Source organism: Pavona decussata, unplaced genomic scaffold (assembly GCF_977016875.1).
Source record: "Pavona decussata unplaced genomic scaffold, jaPavDecu1.1 SCAFFOLD_386, whole genome shotgun sequence".
In the NCBI taxonomy this organism is placed as follows: Eukaryota; Metazoa; Cnidaria; class Anthozoa; order Scleractinia; family Agariciidae; genus Pavona; species Pavona decussata.
Genome location: NW_028145758.1, coordinates 1129195 through 1151535, shown reverse-complemented (window position 1 = coordinate 1151535; position 22341 = coordinate 1129195). Strand labels below are relative to the sequence as shown.

The following is a 22341-nucleotide window of genomic DNA, read 5'->3' as shown; positions in this document are numbered from 1 at the left end:
TCTCTGGACCGACATGATCAAATCCACGAGAACGTCAAGACACGCCATGAATTTTTCTTTTTGTCTATGCCAAATACTCGCCATTAATTTGCGTTCCCAGGAGTCGAATACAGCGCCTGGTTTTTTCGACCACTCTATAAAATCAAAATTATCTTAAATAAAAAGATCATTAGTATCAATTTCTAGAAGCCAGGGTTTCTCTGGCAATGCCTACACATATTTCTTGAAGGCACTTCTGTGGAACCTGAAGCCTACAGTATCAGAAACGTTAAAGTTCAAAATGAGCACTGAATCGCAAATTTCACGGAGAAAATTATTGTCTATTGTAACCTACCGATAAATTTCCGCGCGTTCTCATTGGACTCATTGGACATAATTTTTCCACGAGAGAAACAAAGGAAGAACGTCATAGTTTTAGGTCCTAGTTGTTGAAATCTAGCAGTCACAGTTGCATGAAGCAAACTAACCAGCTTGCATTATTTCGCTTCAATCACGCGTAGCCGTCACTGGGAATGACTCACGCATCATTTGTCTTAGTTAAAAGCACGCGCGTTAGAGAAATTCATCAGAGGGTTATAACATAAATAAACTCCTTTCCGGCTTGCTGGTATATTGGATGATAATGCCCTCTGCGTGAAGATTGTCCTCAGACTTTCACAGCATTTATTTCAATGCATGGTTACACTTTAGGAGTTCATCCACAGATTCAAAAGTTGGAACTACCTTGTGCAGAATAATAAACAGCACCACAGGAATGTACCGCCAAACAGCTTTGAATTGTCACACTTCAGGATTTCTACCACAAACTTTCAAAATATTCTTTCATTGTTCCTCCCAAGGAAAAAGCCCTGGGGTGGGGGAGGGGGGGGGGGGTCATCGACAGAATCAAAAGTTAGAGCTACCATGCACAGCTGAGAAACAACATCATGGGAAGGGACTGTTCGGTAGCATTCATTGTTACATTTTAGAATTTCATCCAGAGACTGAAAATTAAGATCAGTACAACCACGTTTTGCATGACTATGGGACTGAGGGGTGAAATAATTATTTTCGCTCAACGTTGTCAATATTTCTGTCAAACATGAAGTGTAATACAATATAGTTTATTAGTTACTTCCAAAGGGTTCTCAGAACTAATTTACAAATATCGACTCTGTCAGATATAAAGTGTCCAACGTTTTCAGTTGATGAGCATTTCAGGACATAACTGTCCAAAAAACTTGAGTCGGTTATACTGCAAAGGAACTAAAATCAACGGCATATTCATAATGATTGCTTATCATGTCCTACTATTACCTTCAACGTGTACATAGTAAACGAAAGTAGATCTTTGCCTATTTCAGTGTAGGCCTAAGAACTAGTGAAAACCTCAAAGAGAGAGGGTTTTGGCGACTCTGTTCGTCTGGCAGTCCTGCTCACTAATTTTGTCATTAACTACAAACAATGACTATTCTTCTCAAATATCCTTCTCTATTACTCCTTAAGATCTTAAGGATTCTTCAAAACTGATTTAACTGTTTCGATAAAGCTTCTAATAAAAGTCGTGTAGTCAGTACGTTCTTCGGCTTTGCCGTCCAGAGTCAAAGCTGATGAATTTGGAGAACGTTTTTCACAGCTACTAAGGCTCAAGTATGAACTGACGCCTCCTCGGTTTCGGCTTTCTCTGGCTCATCTTTGCCGCTTTCCAGCACTTTAAGAAGTTCATACCTTAGTTCTTGCAGTTTCTCGTTTATCTCTGCCAACTGTGCCAGCAGCACTTTAGAAGACATCTTTACTTCCCGGATGCCACTGACGATACGAACTCTTAACTGAAACTCCACCACTGACTCCACTTTTAAGGGTTTTTCATCGATTTTACCCGTTCCGACTGGCTTCAAGTCGCCATGTTTAGTCTCCTTTCTGGTATCTTTATCGATGTCAACTAATGATCGCTTTGGTGTGCTGGAAGTAAAGCCGGTTTTCTCATCACTGAAGGGAGATGATTCAGATGTGAATTGCTCGGGAAGATCGTCATCAATGCGTCTGCCTTTGCGCGATTCGTTCACTTTATTTCTCTCTCTAGCAGAGCTCATCTTCTCACCCCCTTCTCTTTTTGTCATCTCTAGGTGACTCTTGCTTTCCTGCTCAAAGTTTTCTTCCATGTTGGAGTCGAGTTTGGGAAACTCGCCAACTTCTTCTCCAGGATCCTCTTGATGCTTGTTTTGAACCTGCGCTCGCTGGCTGTTACCGGGAACCGTGTGTATAATGGATTCCTTATCCTCTGGAACTTTGTCTTGACGATCATCTTGCAGTAGGCCTTTCTTCTCTTGGTAGGTCGATATCATTAGTTCTTCAACGTCAAATTTGTCGAGTGATTCTTTTTCTGTTTCGTCTGTCGTCTCTCCGATATCAGCAGTGGTGGAAATCCCTGTTGATACCACAGTCTCCACACTCTCACCCTCGGAACTTGTAATCTCTAGTTCCTGTATTGTCTTGGTGTCTTCTAGAGTCACTTCCTGGCTTCGCTCAGATTCTAAGGATACATAGTGCCTAGTTTCTTCTGTATGGAGTGTTACACTTTCTTTCTTCCCCTCTTCTGCTCTGTTGGAAGGAGTATTCTCTGCATCCTTGCTGGGTTTGGTTGATGAGGAGACAAATGACTCTTCTTCAAAATCCAGTGCTTTGACTTGGCTGCTCTCTGGAGATGTGTTTTGTTCAACGATGCTCGTTTCTTTTTCAATTGGCTCGTTTAAGACTTCGTGTTGCAATTTGTCATCAAGGCTATCTCCTTTGGGCGACGAGTCTTTTTCATTCACCCGTTCTGCTGCCGTTTTGTCGGTTCCTCCATCTACAATCGACGTTGGCTGAACGGTGCTCTTGTTCTTCGGTTCTGACACACTTTCTTGCAGGACAGCGTTTTGTACTTCTGTTTCATCACTGGCCTTGGAATCACTTTCTATCTTGATTAACTCGCCTTTTTCATTAAGATTAAAAACTTCCTTCTTGGAAGCTTCTGGTTTTCCCGCTGTTACCGAATCTAGTGCTTTGACTTGGCTGCTCTCTGGAGATGTGTTTTGTTCAACGATGCTCGTTTCTTTTTCAATTGGCTCGTTTAAGACTGCGTGTTGCAATTTGTCATTAAGGCTTTCTCCTTTGGGCGACGACTCTTTTCCATCCACCCGTTCTGCTGCCGTTTTGTCGGTTCCTCCTTCTTCAATCGACGTTGGCTGAACGGTGTTCTTGTTCTTCGGTTCTGACACACTTTCTTGCAGGACGGCGTTTTGTACTTCTGTTTCATAACTGGCCTTGGAATCACTTTCTATCTTGATTAACTCGCCTTTTTCATTAAGATTAAAAACTTCCTTCTTCGAAGCTTCTGGTTTTTCCGCTGTTACTGAATCTATGGATCCGCTTGACTCCTCAAGCGAAAATTGGCTTCCACTTCCTTCGAAATCATCTGAGTCCCTGCTTTGCCTCCTTAGGCTGCCCGTGGAGCCATGCTTTGAACTTTTGGACTTCTTTCCACCGACTCTGAAAAAACCAAACTTTTTGGATTTTGGCGAAGACTCCTGGTCATTCCCTTCAATCTGGGTTTCACTTGCAGTGGCACTGGCAGTGTCCTTTTCCAGGTTCTTTGATTCTTTTCTTGAACTTTTTTCTTTCTTTTCTTTTTTACTTTCTGCAAAAGTAAACATAAATTCATACATACATGCAAACTGACTTTGTTATGGAGTTCATTAAAATGGTAGCAAAAAACATATTTCACATATTTTGAATAAATCCTTTAATCTTCAGTATCTACATGCATAGCCTTCTCATTGTTCTCTTTATATTTCTTATGCTATCAGTTGGGATATTTTCACTTAGCCTGTGAACAGGTTCCCAAGTGGAGTATAGGGCGAAAAGAAAAATTGGCAAGCGGAGCGGAGCTCGATTTTTGTCTTCGCCCTATATTCCACTTGGGCGCCTGTTAACAGGCTAATTTCACTAAAAAACAATTGTAATTGTAATTGGTGTCCATGACCTGTATGGTCCATGAAGTGGTGATAACTAGATTACTGGTCACTATTGGTACTTAAAGTAGGGACCCGTACACTATTCGGGAATTCTTTTCTAATAACAGGGTCATTTTTTCGAAAACCGAGTATTAGGCTGAAAATTCAAAATCACGTCATAGAAACTTTCTGGCATGTTACGTTTTCAGAAAAAAATACGTGTTTTGTTGTTGCGTGTTAAAGAAAATGGCGGCTGTGATGAGCGACATCAGCGAATCCCGAACCAAAAGATAATTTCCTTTCTTGTCTTCTGTAAGTTTTGCTAACATTTTAAGCAGAATTCTTGTCCAGCATAATCAACATATAGCCCATAGCGGTATTCCACATGGACTATATTTGGTCGTCAATTATTGACGCCTTGAAAAATGAGGGTACATTTTTAATGAGAATAATCGGCAAACTTCAGGAATAATCTGGAGAATAATAAGGGGTCACACAAAGTATACGGGAATGGTATAATTGGCGCGAAAAAAAAAACATTAATGTACGGATCCCTAGCTTAAAGTTATCAAGGGGCAATGCACCTACTTTTTAGTGCCACTATGCACAGCATCAATCAATCAAAGGAAACGTCAAAACAATGGTCCAGTTATCGGTTAAAAATTACTCTTTGTGCACTTAAACTAGCTTTAATCGCTTTTGGCTACAGATGGCCAGAATGGAACAGGATTGCACGTTGAAAAAATTGGTCAGTTTTGTCCAATTTTACTTATTTGCACCAGAACTGAAATTGCTATAAACGGATTTTGGTTTGTTCTCGAGGCTGTGCGAGCAGTTTTGAAATACGTGGTGCAATTTGACCAAAACAATGCAAATTCTTCTTGACAATTGCTTTACCTCATCCGCATTTCAAATATATGTATTTCACGTGTTTCACTTCCACTTGTTTGTTCAGGCTTTCTTTTCGTAGATAACTGCGATGAGCATTCACTTATACATTTTAAGCTTTACTGTCAAAGCAAATTTGATGAGCCAGTAGAGGAGGGGCAAGAGTACATTCTCCACTATGTATAGCGTTTGTTGTCCTTTTTTATATCGGCAGAATTGTTCGATGAACTATAGATAAAAATAACCTTTTGAACGTTCTGTTTCATCTTAGATTTTCATCTGCTTCTTACCTTTCTTTGCCTTGTCCTTCTTTTTGGACTTGGCAGATAGCGAGTCAGATGAACCTTTAGAGTCTTTTGAGCTCATCTTCAGTTCTTTTGGCAAAACTAATGCGTTTTTTCCCTTTGAATGTCACACAGCGCTGGTACACAAACTGTAGAAATAATAAACAACGCGTGTTTATTAGATGAAAGCATACATCAACCCTGAAGACATGTATAGAGAGCATCGTGAGAAATATGTGAGGGTGTTAGTTTCTAACAGAACTGTGGTGCTAGATTTACAAGTCTGTCCGCTGTTTCCATAGTAACACACACCTTTAACATATTTCCCAACCTTGGTTTTATCATAGTTAATAAAAGGCAATGGTTATGAAGCCTGACAAATTTCTTTGTTATATGTTTTTGTTAGAATTTTTAACCTTGACAGTGCACAGACGACAATAGATTTTGAAATGTGTTGGAGCAACTGACCAATAGAACCAATAGAAACGTTCCTATTAAGATATTCAATTGTAGTGTGAACATTCAAAGAAAGGATTGTGCACTGTCGTGGCCCTTCCAACATAAACTGCATCACCATTGTTTTCATGGCAAAGTTTCATAACCAGTTCCTCAATTATCAACTGCCTTGATTAGGTAATTTGGCCACCATAATGCGATTCGATTCGCTCTGACGAAGGGCTAATAACGCTCGAAACGTCCGCTCTCGAATCTCTTTACAATGGCCAAATTACCTGATCAACTCAGTTGATAAAACCAAATATTGAGAAATATGTTACCAGGTTAGAGGTTTGCGTAGTTATTTAACGACGGACAAAGACATCCAGGCAAAAGAAAAGCAATCTCTGAAGCCAAAGCACAAGGAATACAGAAAAATAGGAAAGGGGGAAGGCAACTAAGGAAACAAAAAAAACAAAGGAAAACAATGTCACAAACAAGGAATGTGTGACTAGGACTTCGTGACACAAAGGAACGAACAGCTAAATAATAATAATAATAATAATAATAATAATAATAATAATAATAATAATAATAATAATAATAAATAAGATCTTTCAACAGGGAGCCCACGTCACAAAATGTGGTTTTCAGTGAGGCCCTGCATGAATCTAACGTAGGAATACAAAAAAAGAAATTACAAATATAGCTATCTATAAATAAAGAGTAAAAAGGTAAGATTAAATAGAAGAAAGATCCTCACAAGCTTGAACGGGATTCGAAGCGATTTGAAAACAGCTAAGCTTGAAGCTAGTGAAACTGAGCCAAAAAAGAAAGAGCAAAATACGGACGGCCCTATGCGCCACCTAGGCACCAGGGGACAAGTAAAGTAATAGACCGCAGGTTTGCAAGGATTTTTGGAGGAGGTCAGATTCTTTTTTAGCAGGTTTGCAGGTTCTTACTGTCGATGCGCAAGTCTCCTCCCCAGGTTTACTCGTTTTGTTGAGTTTGCAGGGGGTGTCTATGGTGTGCTAGAGGAGTAGCTTTAGCTACTGTGGTGCGGTGTTGTGGAACAGCTTAACAATTGAACTGCGGCAAGCTGGAAGCTTTCTTTTTTCTAATACTGAATCTAACCCGGCTTTCATGTAACGCAGTTTTATGTTATTTGTGTCATACTTTGTATTTAGATAGTGTAGATGGATGTGACTTAAATGAAGTTACAACATCAATGTAATATATCTCGAGACGATTTGTGAGAGGAGTACTCGAAAAAGAGCTTTACAGTACCCGGGGTAAGGAGGGGGGAGGGTTATGTTTCTCCAGTCCACCCCTACGTATAATTAATTAACGATTTCCCCAGTGAACAAAGCAGCTACGAATGTCAGAAAACTGAACCAAAACTATCCAGGATAACGCATATAGGTAGGCAAAACAAACTAAATGCTTTTGTTTATAAAAAGGCTAAAACAGTGAAGCCACAGATACTAAAAACTGCCGTAAAGCAATAATAATAGAGTGATTCTGACACATCAAATCTGCCCTTGGCCTCAGAGAGACCCGGGTTGTTGCAGAGTTTTCATTTGATGCCGGAGGCCGGACGAAAAGTCCGGTTGCTTGCTGTATCATGTCTTGTACTTTGATCTGATGATTCAGCTTTTGGTTCTTTTGAGGACCTTGATGAATAGACTAGTTTAATATTTGAGAGTTTTGAAACCCAAAGTCCGAGGACACCTGCAGATATACAGCATTCGTTATCCACTAACATGCAATTGAAAAACATTTCGCTATCTCCCACACAACCGTATAATATAGTTTAAAACATGGCCAGGAAAATGATTTCAAGAAATGATCAGAGCTATAATCTAGGGATATTAAAGTGCTTCTCGAAAACAACGTTTTAGAGGGTGTAATCTCAGCATTTCTCGGGGGAGCATGCCCCCGTACCTCCCTAGCAAGCTCGCACCTTCAGCGTGAACATCTCTGTCTGGTGCTTTTTAGGATAGATCCGGTACGCTGAAATATTACCGAAAGCCCTGGTTGTTGTCAGATCTAAAGGGTAACTTAAAGGGGCACTGTCACGGCGATTTTGCTGTATTTTTGTCCAAACTGCTCAAATATTTGACGAAAAACCTTTTCGCTAACATGAAATTACTCTTATATTAGAATACCGGAAAGAAAATATTAAGCGATTTCTCCAAGGAAGAACTAACTATAATCAGTTTTAAGCGACCTCTCTAAAACACACAAGAAGAACTTGAAAAATATGGCCAATTTTTTTAAGTTGCCATCCATTTCCATCCCAGCCATGCGCAGCCAAACATAATTAATACTAGTTTCTGTGCACTAGCAGGGTTATTGTTAACAAAACTGAACTATTATTTTAACGATTCCACCGATTCAAATATGTTTTTGGCCTATCAAAGTGACACTAAAATAGGTGACACTGCCCCTTTAACAAAACTAGTTTGCGGATGCCAATTTCTTGACGATATAATATTTTACAAACTAACTAGTGAGCAACTCTGCCGGTATATTAATCTTCTTGGTTCAAGTTTGTTCTACTGATAACAATTCCTGTAACTATAAAGTAAACAACTGGTCTGAAACATGCCAAACTACATGTGCGACTGAATGCAGCTTAGGGCGTAGCTGCCTTTACGCGAAACATGTACTGAGTGTGTACCAAATTTAAGTAGTTTATATTATTTTCCGGATTTACAATCGATTAAAAGGAAAACTGATATCGATAAAGGGAAAAGGCAATGTTGTATAATCTCTATCGACACCGGCATTTTTTCGTTTCAGTTCAATACTGTCGGGCGTGTTATTTTTTTACTGTCTGTTTAAGTCAGAAACCTGTCTTTCAATTTTGTTCCCGTTTTCAATTGTGAGGCTGTGACTATTTATTGCTCAAAATTCACTGGATAGTGATTTAGAAAAACATCGCTCTTGAGATAAGAATCCACGGCCTATTGTACTTGTACCAACGGTAAGAATTTGCTTGAAAATCGGAATAGATTTAGAATTGCGTTTACGGCGAACGGCAAACATAAGTTTCGCGTTTACGTTTTCTGGAAAAAAAAAGGGAAATAGATGAGAATAGTGGAATATAATTCTGGTCTTGCATGATAAAGGAAAGCTACTCAATTTTACCGAGAGACTGATAAACATGGTCACGTGGTCATTTCTGCCGTTTGCGTTTTCCGAAATATGTAATGGAAATCTGACTACAAGAAGGAATTGGGTGTTCGTTTCAAATCTTTGCAACGTGATAAAAATGCAATGAAGAAAAATTGAACTTCCTGCCTAAAATATCTTCTCTCTACTTACATTCTTCCAACTTTCAATCAATCTCAGTCACCACTCTCCCACAATTGATCACACTTCGCAGTTGACAAATAAGAATTTGTCTCCTTCGGCTAAGCATCGGATTGACTTTGTGCATACTACAGAAAAACATCTTGGAGCGCTACGCGCTTGGAATATTTATATGCTCCTAAATTTAAGAGAATGAGTGAGAGTCGGACCAATTCCAAACTACAACTAAGTGATAGCTGACATCTAGCTTGTGGCCATAGCTAATGACATGAAGTTTATTGACATACCTTTTGCCATGTACAAAATGCGTGCCAAAAAAAATACAGCTTGAATTCCACAGAATAATAGTAAACTCAGTCACAACTATTTTCTTGAGTGCATGTAGATAAAAAGAGGCCAAAACTACCAAATTTCTCCTTTAATATTTATTCGGCGCTCTTTATTTGAGGCCTTTCGTGTAGGCTAATACAGCTTTGATCTGTTCGGAAACTTTAGCTGGAAATTTAAGTTACAGAACGTTTTAGGAAACGGAATTTTATTCCCCGAATTTACAAGATGTTATTGGTTCTACGAAAATGCTAGCTGACTCCTCTTTTACGCTAATTGGTCGAGTCCAACAATTATCACATAAATAGAGCTAAACTGCCTCTCGCCACCGAAAACCCGTCGCGTGCAAAAGTATTGATAAACATTCCTGTTTTATGTCACCTTTGACAAAAATTCGTCGGGCCCTGAAGTAGGAAGACTCCTCCTTTGAAGGTCGGTAAGATTCAAATGTCCAAATTTGGAGGACAAAAAACGGTATCCGCATTTGTAAACACAAAATTTGCAAACCTTATAATTATTTATTACTGATTTTTAAGTATCATTAATTATTAATTAACTGTTATTTACCTAGTAAGAGTAAGCCGTTTAACAGAATGACGGTCGGCTAGAGCGCTTATTCCGCCAATGGAAAAGATGAATTGAAGCACTCCGTCACGGCACCCAACGAGAACATTAACAACTGGCCACTCCCGAATGTCGTTGTCTGTTTTCCAAGATCATTTTCAGCCTTTCAGTGAGATATTTTGTGTACCCTAACACAGCTTGAGCTGTTCGGATTCTTTACCTGAAATTTACTAAGTCCCAGAAAATTTAGGTAAAGATTCTTATCCTCCAATCGAACTTTTTTTCTTGCTGTTCGGTTGGCTTTCCGAATTTGTTAGCTTACCTTATTTCACTCTCTGGAAGACATTTAATTTTTCGAACGGCTTTGAAAATTAAAGCCCTTAGTCCTTCCATGTTACAAAGGTTTTAGGTGACCAAACAGCAAACAAAACACTAGTGAGTTTACTTCACAACCCCGTTCCAATTTCTGAGGTGATTTAAGCCTTAAGAACAAATATTCACCGAAATAAACAGCGTCGTGTGTCCCTGAGCCGAGACCTATACACATGTCAAAATGTGTCACTTATAAGCTTTTATAAAACCACGTCTTGTCGCATACAAGCGAGCAGAAGATTGGAAAACTGTCAACATAATTTGCATTTTTTCTTGCGCATTCTAACACCTCTGAGAAAGCATTAGTACAAACATTCTCCAAGAGCTGGTCTTGATATTAATATTTTGAGCGAATCAGTTTTGCGTTAAATTTTTCTTTTTCCACAAGTTGCAAATCCTAGAACTCTTTGCTCCACCCCGATTTTATCTGCATCTGAACAGAGCAGCTTTATAATTTTTGCAATGAAGACGTTCTTGTGCATTTGTCTTTTGGCATATTACACATATTCTGCCCTCAGTGGTGTCAATTAAACGAATGTTTGGTTTATCAACAGAGTTGATAATATAAAGTAAATCAGGACCACCTTAGCCCCAATAGTGACCAGCATCTAATTTCTCCTTACAATGTCACTGCTTGATTAAACACACAGGTTTTGTTTCAGTCTTGACTACCATTGTTATTCAGTCGTGGACTTAAAACAATAGCCCACTCGCCCAAAGTGCGCCATTTTCAAACTCAGCAGCCACAAGCAGTCTTCAAGTCGAAAAGAACAGAGGTTCTCGTTTACCGATTTTGAAAATTAAAACGGGTTCTGTTCTAGAAAGGCCCCATCTTTCTTTTACCGCGCGTCAAAATATGAAAGCTGATGAAAATATTCAGAAAATCGCTGTCAAAAGTGGCGTCTATACTGAAAACGACCGATTTTTCCGAATTTTCGAGTTTAAGAAACAGCCTTTATACTTCCTTATATTCCTTCGTTTAAGGCTTAAAGTGTTCATACATCATTCCTTTCCAAAAAGCCGTGTGTCAAAGTTAAGATTACAACTTCTGAAAAACGGAAAAGCGTGTTTTACCAGCCCTACTTGACCAATTTCGGCCCTTTCTCTTCTAATTCTGGGCTATTCAAAGCGCGCTCCCATTCAAATTTCCCTCTTTGACGACTATGAATAATTAATGATGTCCAGGCATTCTGTGCGATGTGAGAATACAAGAAATGATCACCAAAGATAACATTTCTTGATGTCAGAACAAATTCTCCCAACCAGTATCATAAGAAATATGGGAAGACTGAAGAGTAAGGAGAAAGTGCATTTTGATAATGGTTAAAGAGATTCGAGCGCTGACGTTTCGAGTGTTATGTATCAGTCAATTCCAGCTGTGCCCATCCCCCCTCGGGCAATAGTGGGGCATTTTCCCACACTGTCCATCCCGGGGGTCGGGCATTAGCCTTCCACCCAATTACCCCAGGGCATTTGACCATCTCACTTTTTTCACCCTACAGCATTGTCGCTTCCTTAATGACAAATTCATCGGCAAATTATTTAATACAGTAAGTTTCTTATTGAATACGTCTAGATAGGACATAAAAAGGGACGCTAGAGCTGTAAAATGACCTTTTTTTGCACTAACTACGGGAAACAAGACCCATCTAGGATTAATTTGGCCTGAATTAGCTTAGATTTTACTAAAAGTAAGACGAGAAACGAAGAAAATAAAACATTTTTGACATGTTTGAGCCACCACCCCGGGGCATTTGAACAACTCTTTTGTCCCGGTGGTGGGACATTTGCCAGTTTATTTTCAAAAAATCCTAATTCCCGGGGGTCGGCCCAGGGGAGGGGGGCGGGATGGGCACTGTTGGAATTGACTGATGCATTAACCCTTTTTCAGACTGATTCGCTCTGACGAAAGGCTGATGACTTTTCGGGGCTAAAACGCTCGAACGTCAGCATTCGAATCTCTTTACGCGGTACGGTAGTCAATTTACCTTTTTTTTTGAATGTGTAATAAAGGGTAACGCCAAGCACTTCAACCGAAAGGAATTTTTATTGATTATTTATTCATACAACTCACAACTCACAAGAAAATGTGGTTGATAACATCAGGAGTCTACGAAATTGTTGCGAGTTTTGCTTTCTCCTTTATTTGTTTGTTTGCTTGTTTTAAGAAAGGCACAAGACATTCTCCCTTTTAGTTGGTACCTTTTTTGTCCAACATTTCTTCCTGTTAAAGACGTTGCAACTTGCAGGAGCGCAATAACGATACAAGTGGAAACACATCGGAGGCAGGGTGGCCGAGTGGTCATAGGAGTGGACTTGGGTCCCGGAGGTCCGGGGCTCAAATGCCCTCTCTCACAAGTAGCCCGATTTGTTTGATGGTAGTCCCCCGTTTCAAATCCTCGGCCACGCTTTGTAAAGAGCTCACTGGTAAGCCTCCCTGCCATGCGCGCCAAATGAGATTTTTAAAGATATCTATGTTTAGTTTGAATTATTTTTAAGTAGATCTACTCCTTTCAAAACCTCTATTTTCACTGGACCCTGATAACCTGCAGCTGCATTGTTTTTTTAGGCCTGGGAACATTGTTCTGCTGGTCGTTCTTTTGTTATTTCGGCCAACCATGTAGCACGTTGAAAACGTGCAGGTCGCACCTTATTTCTTTCCGTTTTTCTTAGTGTCCCCAATTAGCATCTAAGTGCTAAAAAAAAGTTGACACCGCTCTTGTTTCCTTTTTTGGGGCGAGTTAGGTTGGCGGAAACAAAGGCATGCGACAAAAAGGCGTTCATCTGAAAGATAATGGATGCTGGTATCATGATATGCCAAATAAACACAACCAATTGGTTTACGTGCGAGCGAAACGAGGAGGAATGCGTGACGAGCCTAACAAGCGTCCAAGTTACGTAAGAGGCTGCATTTTGAAAAATCTAAAATCAATCAGTCAATCCATCCGCCAATCTTTAAATCAATCATCTATTTTTCGGAAGCTGATCGGTGGCCTTCTGCCTAAACATTAGTGTTGAAGATTATTTAAGGTACTCTTTACGTTATAAAACGTAACGAAGTAAAAATAAACAAATAAACTTCTCTCTGCTGTAGCAGCTGTGGGCTATAAGGGCTCGCGCGTGTTCGCGTATTTCGTTTGTTTTATACTTGAACCCGAGGAAAAATAAGGGACTTCTCTTGGACTTTGGGTTTAAAAACAATCGTTCAAGTGATTCTTAACTAGCCTCTTACAACTGCTGTGCTTTTATTCCTTTCAGTATGTTTATCTTTTGCTCAAGCAACATTCCAGTAGATTTGATTTCCCCACGCCAATTGGTCACTGAGTGAAGTCAAAAACACGCAATATTCAGGGTTTAATTACATTTCTTTGTTTACAGTTTATAATGTAGACAAATGTTTTGAGGTCAGTGTGAATACTTGGTTGTCAAAATTTAAAATATCCAAGAAAAGAATGTTAAATTAATTCAAATATGCTTATAGAGTAAGATTAACTGTGTCAACATGCCACTTTGTCAGGAGAAGTGTCTGTAGCTGATACGCGACATCAGTTGTATCAAAAGGACCTTTTCCTACCTCAAATAGGAATCGGTTTCTCTTGGATATTCCTGCACAGTAACTTATTGCCGGTTATCTTGGAATCCAGGTTTTCTCAAACAAATTTGTCTCCCTCGAGTTTTCGTTTGCTGTAAGTCGCGATGAACCATGTCTAATGTGTCTGTCGTTCTACGGCAGACAGTAGCCGCCGATTAGCATGCATGTTGCAAATGCATGTGTTTATTAAACTCCCTAAGATGCAGCCAAGCTCCGCGTTACACGAACAAACGATGTGTGCACCCTATCAGCCTAAGTTACTTTAGGTTCTCACTTTAAAAAGTAACCTTACCTTGTGAAGAACTCTGCACTGATTCGCAGATGGCGCGTAGCTGTAGCTGTACTGTGTAATAAATGTATACACTGAACAGTCTACACCTCAAGGACCCCTTGCTACATGTAAATGAGTCTAAACACAGTAAATCATCACCTCCTCGCTTGAACAAAATGATCAGGGACTGTTTCTATTTCCTTGAATATCTATCGAATGTTTTCTGGAAGAATAATCGTTGTAAGAATTCACCGCAAATTATTCACACGCAACTTGATATCAATCACTGAAGTAACTTCTAGACAACCGAGTCAAAACAATCCGATACGAGTTGGACCCCTGGAGTGGGTAAAAGGTTTGAACAACCATTTGCTCCCGCGCAAACGGTTTCCCACAACGGGGGGAGGGGGACTTCGGGTAGTCCTCCGATTTAGAAGGATTTTACATTTCAAACTGATGCCCTTTCCAGAAATAGGCATTTTTGTTAATACTGGCTATTCTAGAACTTAACTCGATCTCAAAACCTTGGAGCCCATGCATATGCAATGGCCCCGTTTTATAAACATTATTGAATAATTGATGTCATTGATATGTTTGCGGCTCTTCTGATCATACATCCGATCCAGAAAAACTTCGGTAAGTTATGTTTCTGTGCTGGTATTTTGAAACTGCCGTGCGTTTGCAATAGTCCAGAGGTAGTGAATCGATAGACATCGAATTTAATCACCAGTTACTATCGATTTATATATCTGCAATCGATAACAATCAAACTTTTAAAACAGAAGTTTTTATAATCATTACTGATTGTCAAAATCAATAACGATCGATAATCCATCTTGTCATGATTTCATCGATAGTTTGCAGTCTTATTTTTCGATTGTGTAACCCCATTCAAGATCAGGGGTCGCAAGAACGTCAGATCGTTGGGCGGTACCCACCCAGCTAGAGCCCATAAGTATAAATTTTAGAGAAAACTTATCACCTTGAAAATGTGTTAAATTATCGTCATTTACCGAAACACGTGCACACGTATAATTAGAAATCATCGAGGAAGCATCGATACATTCGGTTTTGGGATAATCGCCCTTGCAGAAACCTTGATTTTTCATTAAATCTGTCAAATGTTTCGGCTCTCAATTGTTTCGTCGAGATGATAGTCGCTAAAGAGCCTTGAAATTACATTTTCAAAGACCTTGCTGGAGATGTTTCGCTTTCACGGCTGCGCTCACTCTTTCCAGAATTTTTAAGCGATCGAGAAATATATTTTATATAGAAAAATAGTACGGTTTTGTTAAGTAGTAAATAAGTATTAGCTGTCCGATCAGACTTGCATTTGGTTTTACGTTTTAGCAAATACTGTATTGCACTTATCTGAAAATAGAGGGTGGAGCGAATGGGGGAAATAACGTTAAACAAAGCAACAGTTTTCTCACTAATTTGGATATGCATGAGCATACTGTGCCCCATAGACTTGCCTCAAATCGTCTTCGTATGCGCTGAAAGTGTGACCAACAAGCGACAAAGTTTTGCGCCTGACTGGACTCCCACGAAAACAGACTTTGAGAAAGTCTAACTGTGCCAAATCGTTTCCAATTATCTTTATATGTTTTCTAGTAAAATAACTTGGACATCCGAGCACTTTTGTTCCCATATTTAAACAAAAGGACTATTAAACTTTGGAATCTTTCCCTGACTGAACGTCAATATCGCACCATTCGATGGCATTAATGATCCCCTTCTTTAGTTCTATCTCATATCGGAAGCATACAAACTACTACTACGAATAATACAGACTAGTACTGAATCAGGCATTAGTTTGCATCGGAGTCAACAAAACACACTACTGAACTAAAACATGAGCAGCGTCAACGGTTTCTCGTTTGCTATCAAGTGAAAAGTCCACGAGCAAAGCCTCGTGATGCACATGTTGAACGTGGGCAGTGAGGCAATGTGTCACATTCCTGACATCCATTCTTAATGCTCGGCTAGGTGCCTTAGTACCGTATGGTTCCATTGGCTAAGATCATGTTGATCTTGTGGCAATATTGCAGGTATCGGCCAACTTTAGATGGCTGAGTATTGAGACAATGGCACCGGCTGCCATCTATTAAATGGCGTAGTATTGATGAGCAGCCAGGAAAGATTCCAGAGTTTAATGGTCTCATGATACAAAAATAATAGTCGTTTATTTTCAAATCTGAGGTGAAAAAAAACTGGGTCGTCTAAGTTATTTACCATGAAAAGACAGGAAATTGGAAGAGAATTGACATGTACAAGCATGACGGTCATGCATATTGATCGAGGTGTCGAGAGGCATCTATTTGTGAATTTTTCCATAGTTAATGATGGCCATTTGAATGCTGCATTCAGTTTCATACTGAAGAGTGTCAACATTCATGCTGTACTGTAATTTGAAATGATTTTTGTGCTTTTCTGGTATAAAATTCAGTAAAGAGCATTTTTGGAGTCACATGATTGGTCGTGAGTTTTTTATGCAAAGGTTGAGATTCCTAACTTGTATAACTGAAAGCGACGCCGGGGTCCTGAAATTATGGCCACACGACTTAATTTTATGATAATCGAGACTAACAGTCGTTGTCTTTCCATAGCTACAAGGACATTGCTATAGAACATCTCACTTTTGGTTTAGTTTATAAGGATCTTAGGGAGACAGCCACTTTAGTTGGATCTGGACTATCAACTGCAGTACTGACTGAAAAGCCCGGGGGGGTACTCCCCTATATGGGCTATACGGGGACGTGCCGCTGGATAGGGTATGGTTTTTGGCCTCTCTGTCCTGAACAGGGTATATAATTTCAAACGAGTCTGCCCTGGACCCGTCCTAGACAGGGTATGGTTGCAAGACCGTCGTCGAGTATTTGGCAATCCGAAATCAGAGACGTTAGTCTGTATTTATTTTAGTGAACAATGCTTCACGTCGATTGAGTCTCCACTTATGGTTCACCGCTGTTAATGCGAAATTTTGGGATTTTTCGTCATCACTTCTAGGTAGTGTATTATTTTATCTGTTGCGATTGGTATTCGCGTTTCAATGCGTGGAACATCACGTCCGGTAACTGACAGTGGGCCTTTAAATGTTATTACTAATGGCAATAAACACTTGTGTGACACAAGAGCTATGATGTTGTCCTTTGTCCTAAATAGGGTCTTAAAATAGAGGTCATTGTCCTACACAGGGTAGGTATTTAATCTTATTTTCGTCCTAAACAGGGTCAGGGTTTCAAACCCCCAGCGGCACCCCTATACCCAAAAATGGGTCAAGTGCCCACCCCCCCTCCCCCGGGCTGAAAAGCTCTTCACATACTGTAGTCGACATTGTTTTAATCACGCCGAATGCATACATTGTGATTCAGTGTAATGAATTCAATATAGCAATGCGTGCAAATAAAATAAGTGCTGGTCGACCACGACTGAATTAAGTTCGATGTTTGAATCAACTGTCCAGCTAAAGTCGAGCTCGATACCACAGTACCTACCTCGTGGCCTAGCCGATCGCACCCTAGACACTTGAGTCTGCTCGCGCGCGGACGAAAGTGACAGCAAAAGGGGTCACACGCAAAGATTGTGTCACGCGAAACATCACACCAGTGAACCAACAATATCAAAAAATGCATTATGGGATTAGGGGATCCCCCTACTTTCCACGTGCTTTTAAGTCCCGTCGAAATGCATTTTACACAAACGTATTGAGCTTACAAAATGAGTATTTCGAAGTATCGAAAATTTATCTTTTCCTTGGGTCAAGAACTATCAACGGAAAATTTAAGTTCCTTGAAGTATTTATTACGAGACTTGCTGACAACGAGCCAAACTGAAGGCATCAACAGCCCTACAGATTTATTTGTTTTGCTTGAACAAAGGAATGAGCTTGGCAGCGGCAACTGCCATCTTCTAAAAGATCTGCTACGACAGATCAAGCGGCAAGATCTGGTGAGAAAATTAGAGGATTTTAATAGAAACCAGATCGCTGAACATAACCATGCTGAAAATGACGAAACTGTGCCGAGGAACGGATCAGTTCGCGCTGTAAACACGGAAGACGTGCAGGATTGTGTTGACGAGGGCGAGCAAGCTTCAGTGTCTGAAAGTAACAACGAGAATGGGTCGCGCAGTATCCAGCTCGCTGGACATAACCATGCTGGAAATGATGAAATCGTTCCGAGAAACGGATCAGTTTGTGCTGTAAACAAGGAGGAGATGCAGGATTGTGTTGCCGACGGCGAGCAAGCAGCTTCTGCAGGATGTTCTGCGGTGTGTGAAAGTAATGGGTCGAGTGGTGAGTCAACATCATTGCTAAACTTTTCAGAACACATTTTGATTATTGGAGCAGGGATGGCGCATGCAGTGCTAAGAGCACTCGCCTCCCACCAGTGTGGCCCGGTTTTTCCTTTCCCGGACTCGGCGTCTTATGTGGGTTGAGTTTGTTGCTTGTTTTCGTCCTTGCTCCGAGGGTTTTTCTCGAGCCCTGGGTACTCCGGTTTTCCTCCCTCCACAAAAACCAACATTTCCAAATTCCAATTCACCCTGGAAAACACGGTCACCTTTGAACGAGTTCCCAGAGAGTTCTTTGGTGCTCCGTGGGCAAAAAAACTACATTTAATTTACATTTACATGCAAATTTTAATAGGAACGTATAAATAATGACAAGCCAAGTGTGACAGACAGTATTTTGAGTAGATTGGTTTTCCTTTGTGTGAGGCCACTTGATGATTTACGTCACTGACTTAGAACAATAGACTATTGTTTTCAGTTTAGTTTTGTCTATTTACTTATGTAAATTTTCCTCATTTTCTTGATAATGATGACAGGATGTCATCGAAACGTCGAAATCTCTCTGCGTTAGTTTTTCTGATTAATTTAAGATTGGGCAATGTTATTTATAATGAAAGCGCTCTAGCTCTGTGATCGAATTCTTTAATTGAACACGTGAATGAAACGATATTTCGGATCATGTCTAAAGGTATTTTGCTTGTTTGATTTTCATACTTAGAGGAAAAATAGTAGTTGTGTACGCTTATGTAGCAAAGAAACAGGAGTTAGAAATATACTCATGCTATTAATAATTAAATGACGTCATTCCATTTTTAGCACACAGTCACGCGATAATAGACAAATTTCAGTTTGTCACGAAGAAGTTTAAATATAGAAACGTTCGGCCAGAGAATTTTAACGTACCACGCTGTCAAAATCATGATTACCTCAAGTGTGTTAAGGCTTCGCTTGGGTGATAATTTGTAAGAACTGTATAGTCAGTATAGTCAGTATAGTCCCATGCCTTTATTGCATGAACCAACTGATATTTTCTAGAAGAAGTCTCTTGTCAGGACTCGTCTAATCTTTCTGAAACTTGGCATACACAGTTACTCGGTGATCGGATCAACATTTTCAGCTTACACCTGGTCTTGTTCTTCTCTTATTTTGCTCTTAGTAAAGGCATGCATCAGTTACATCAAAAGTTTGTTAGGGTCGCATCACGTCTGTCGCTTGCATGCTTAACATCGGTCTCAACCAGCGAATGGTAAATTCAGGGGGTGCTACAAGCACGGTTTTGTCTTATGTTAGCAAACACCCCTTTTCGAGTAGACCCGAGTAGTCGTCGAACACAGACACCTTGCTACCAAACTGAGGCAACGCGCGCCAGGTTCCTCTTACTAGACCACAGAACAGGCGTTGTTTCTGTGAACGTAGCCTTTTTTTTTTTCGGCTTTTTGCCCTCCTCCCGTTGCGCGTGATTCGCCCTCCGCACTAACAATATTAATAAAATAAAATGACTTTTTAGTTATGAGAATCGGAAGTCTTGCGCTACGTAGTACATTAAACTTCCTTTGACATAGTCTCAGGCATTTCCAGGCGTTCAGATAGAGTGTGGAGCGGCGAGAGTTGGCGCGTAAACGAATGAAGATTGCGAGTGGGAAATAACGAGAAGGGATTGGCGAGAGGGGGAAATAACTCTCGCCTTCTCTCCCCATTCTTCTCCTTGCTTTATTATTTGTGCGCATTTTAATTCTTAAGATTTTGAATTTATAGGGAGTTCTCCTGGGGAAATTATGTCGGTACAAATTCAGGTTATTGTTTATTTGTCAATGTTCTTCTCACACTAGTGATCGCGTCTTCATTTCTCTGTTTAGGACGTCAAGTGATGCTAAGGGATGTCAGTGCTGACATAATCGAGAAACTGGGCTTTCTGCTAAATCCTACGTTATGTGTTAAGAACTGGATTTATCTGGCTGGAAAGCTAGATTATACTTATGGCCAAGTAAGTAATTATAGACTATGCCCAATGCAAAGCACTCAAATGCTGCTGTATGACTGGGCCACAAGAGAGGACGCCACCGTGTTGAAGTTGGACCAGGTTCTCATGGACATTGGCCGAGCAGACGCAGCAAAGGAACTGGAACTGGTTTTGGAATCTACTTCTTCTCGCTCTACCCCAGTGTAGGAGGCAAACTTTTCATCGAGCAATGCGCAATGGCTTAAGTTTTATTCGCCAGTCGCGAACATTTCCTGTGCAAAACAATGTCTTAAAACAGTTTCGACCGAACGACAGAAAAACATTAACAATTAGAAAATTTCTTTAATTAGGTTTTTACACTTATGATTAGTGTGCATGAAACTTTGCTAAATCATTTTACGATTTATTAATAAATTATAATTTTTTAAACGCACGGTATGTGAGATTTCGCAATAACAGTTCAACGAATCTCATGGCCAACTGTTAATATATGAAGGGTTGAGTGTTGAATTTAATCAGCCTTCAATTTAATCAAAGAACATTACGTTGTTGTTGTTTCATATACTCCAAAGCATGTTTTCCGCTCTTTTGATGACTCGATAGTTTCGCCTTCTTTTTTTGACAACTAAGCGTAAATCAGCGTGAAAAAAAACAAAACAAAACAAACAAACAAAGAGCGATGTTCTCTGTCTGCTTTCTCTACAGTTTCAAACCGCGCAAAAGTATCCCTGTGTTAGTAGGCACCACCCATAAGAAACCCGAGTATCTCCAGATGCGCAGAACGTACTTATACGCAGTAACAAAAGTATGCACCGTCCTTAAAGTTTTTTAAATATTTCAGTTCTCTATTTAGACCAGTAGACCAGCAGACATCCTCTTCCTTTTTATATAAGAACATGTTTTCTTTATCAGACTGAATTGGTTCTGATATACAGGTGCTTTATTGGCCAACTTTCAGCCTGATGTTCTTAATCCACTCGTTCTTATATAATATTTGATTAGATCTTTTACAGATCCTGCGTATACCTGCAGCATTTTTGTTGTGCGGTTCCTTGCTTATTGTTTGCTTTTATGTTTTGGACCGTAGATCTTTTTAGATCCGATATGAAGAACCTTTTAACATGGTTTGGCCATGTACCTGAGAAAGGAAAGTTTTGCTTTTCTCATTTAACTTATTTCGACAGCGACATGATATTTCAGTTCTTTTGTTCATTGTTCGTAGTCACGCGCTATGACGCGGACGGATGTCTGAATTTGGGCCCATCCGAAATCGGCTACCACGTGCATTTGGTAGACCACTCGACTCGCGTTGGTGTTCTACTTTTTGCTGTGCTACACCGTGCTGACGAGAGCCAATCAGCTCGAAACAGCTGTCCACGATTGCCGCATTCTGTTGATTCTCGGTTTGGTCTCTATCATGTCGCTGTCGTATGCCCAGCTTTGCAGAAATTTGAGTCCGGGAAATAAACTCTCTCTGAGACTTCAGCCAGAATTAATTTTTGTTTGTAGGAACAGAAACGAAGAAATATACTTCTTTTTAAACTATACCGTGGGGCATTTGAACAGCTCGTTTCTTCCGTCCGTGGGTATTTGGCAGTTTGTTACAAAAGTTAAAAGTATGCTTACAATAACTGAACGCCGGGTTTTTCCCCGGGGGCTAGGATGGAGAGACCGTGTTCTTGATGCTTTTCTCTAATCGTCTGAAAGAAGAAAGGCTGCGGCTTTTTGAAATATACAAAACGGCTTTCCAACTGCCGAACTGATGTAGTTACGCCGCTAAAAGTGACGGGGGAGATCGTACCTTTTAGGGGTTAAATTTCGTGGTTTGGCGTTACCTTTAAGGGGTAAAAAATTGTTCGGATCATCCCCATGCCCACAAAACAAAATTCTGGTACCTTTCAGGACCGGGTTCTTTTCAAAATTTCCGACGATCACCCCCGTCACTTTTGTATGGGAATCCCCGGCCCCTCTCCCCACCCCTTGGGCTAAATGGCTTCGGGGGCAAAACTGTACGTTTGCCCGAAAAATAACGCCATTGAACGCTAGCTAAAAAAGGATTGAAT

At 40.1% G+C, this 22341-nt stretch overlaps 2 protein-coding genes across 6 annotated transcripts; one reads left to right on the top strand and one right to left on the bottom strand.

Annotated features, from left to right (window-relative positions):
- Positions 1-1082: 1082 nt before the first annotated feature.
- On the bottom strand, positions 1083-17541 carry LOC146451525 (uncharacterized). Of its 4 annotated transcripts, none has more exons than XM_085098980.1 (3): positions 17523-17541; positions 5153-5295; positions 1083-3658 (listed from the first exon to the last, which is right to left on the bottom strand). In XM_085098980.1, the coding sequence occupies exons 2-3, from the start codon at positions 5226-5228 to the stop codon at positions 1626-1628; spliced, it is 2109 nt and encodes a 702-aa protein (XP_084955106.1). In that variant the 5' UTR covers positions 5229-5295; positions 17523-17541; the 3' UTR covers positions 1083-1625. The 4 variants fall into 4 exon arrangements, with proteins under 4 accessions (XP_084955106.1, XP_084955103.1, XP_084955104.1 ...); XM_085098977.1 differs by lacking the exon at positions 17523-17541 and adding an exon at positions 14047-14311; XM_085098978.1 differs by lacking the exon at positions 17523-17541 and adding an exon at positions 8912-9220.
- Positions 17542-17561: 20 nt separating this feature from the next.
- On the top strand, positions 17562-21823 carry LOC146451524 (uncharacterized). Of its 2 annotated transcripts, none has more exons than XM_085098990.1 (2): positions 17562-18326; positions 20203-21823. In XM_085098990.1, the coding sequence occupies exons 1-2, from the start codon at positions 17746-17748 to the stop codon at positions 20483-20485; spliced, it is 864 nt and encodes a 287-aa protein (XP_084955116.1). In that variant the 5' UTR covers positions 17562-17745; the 3' UTR covers positions 20486-21823. The 2 variants fall into 2 exon arrangements, with proteins under 2 accessions (XP_084955116.1, XP_084955115.1); XM_085098989.1 differs by having other exon boundaries at positions 17564-18322; positions 20175-21823.
- Positions 21824-22341: the final 518 nt, after the last annotated feature.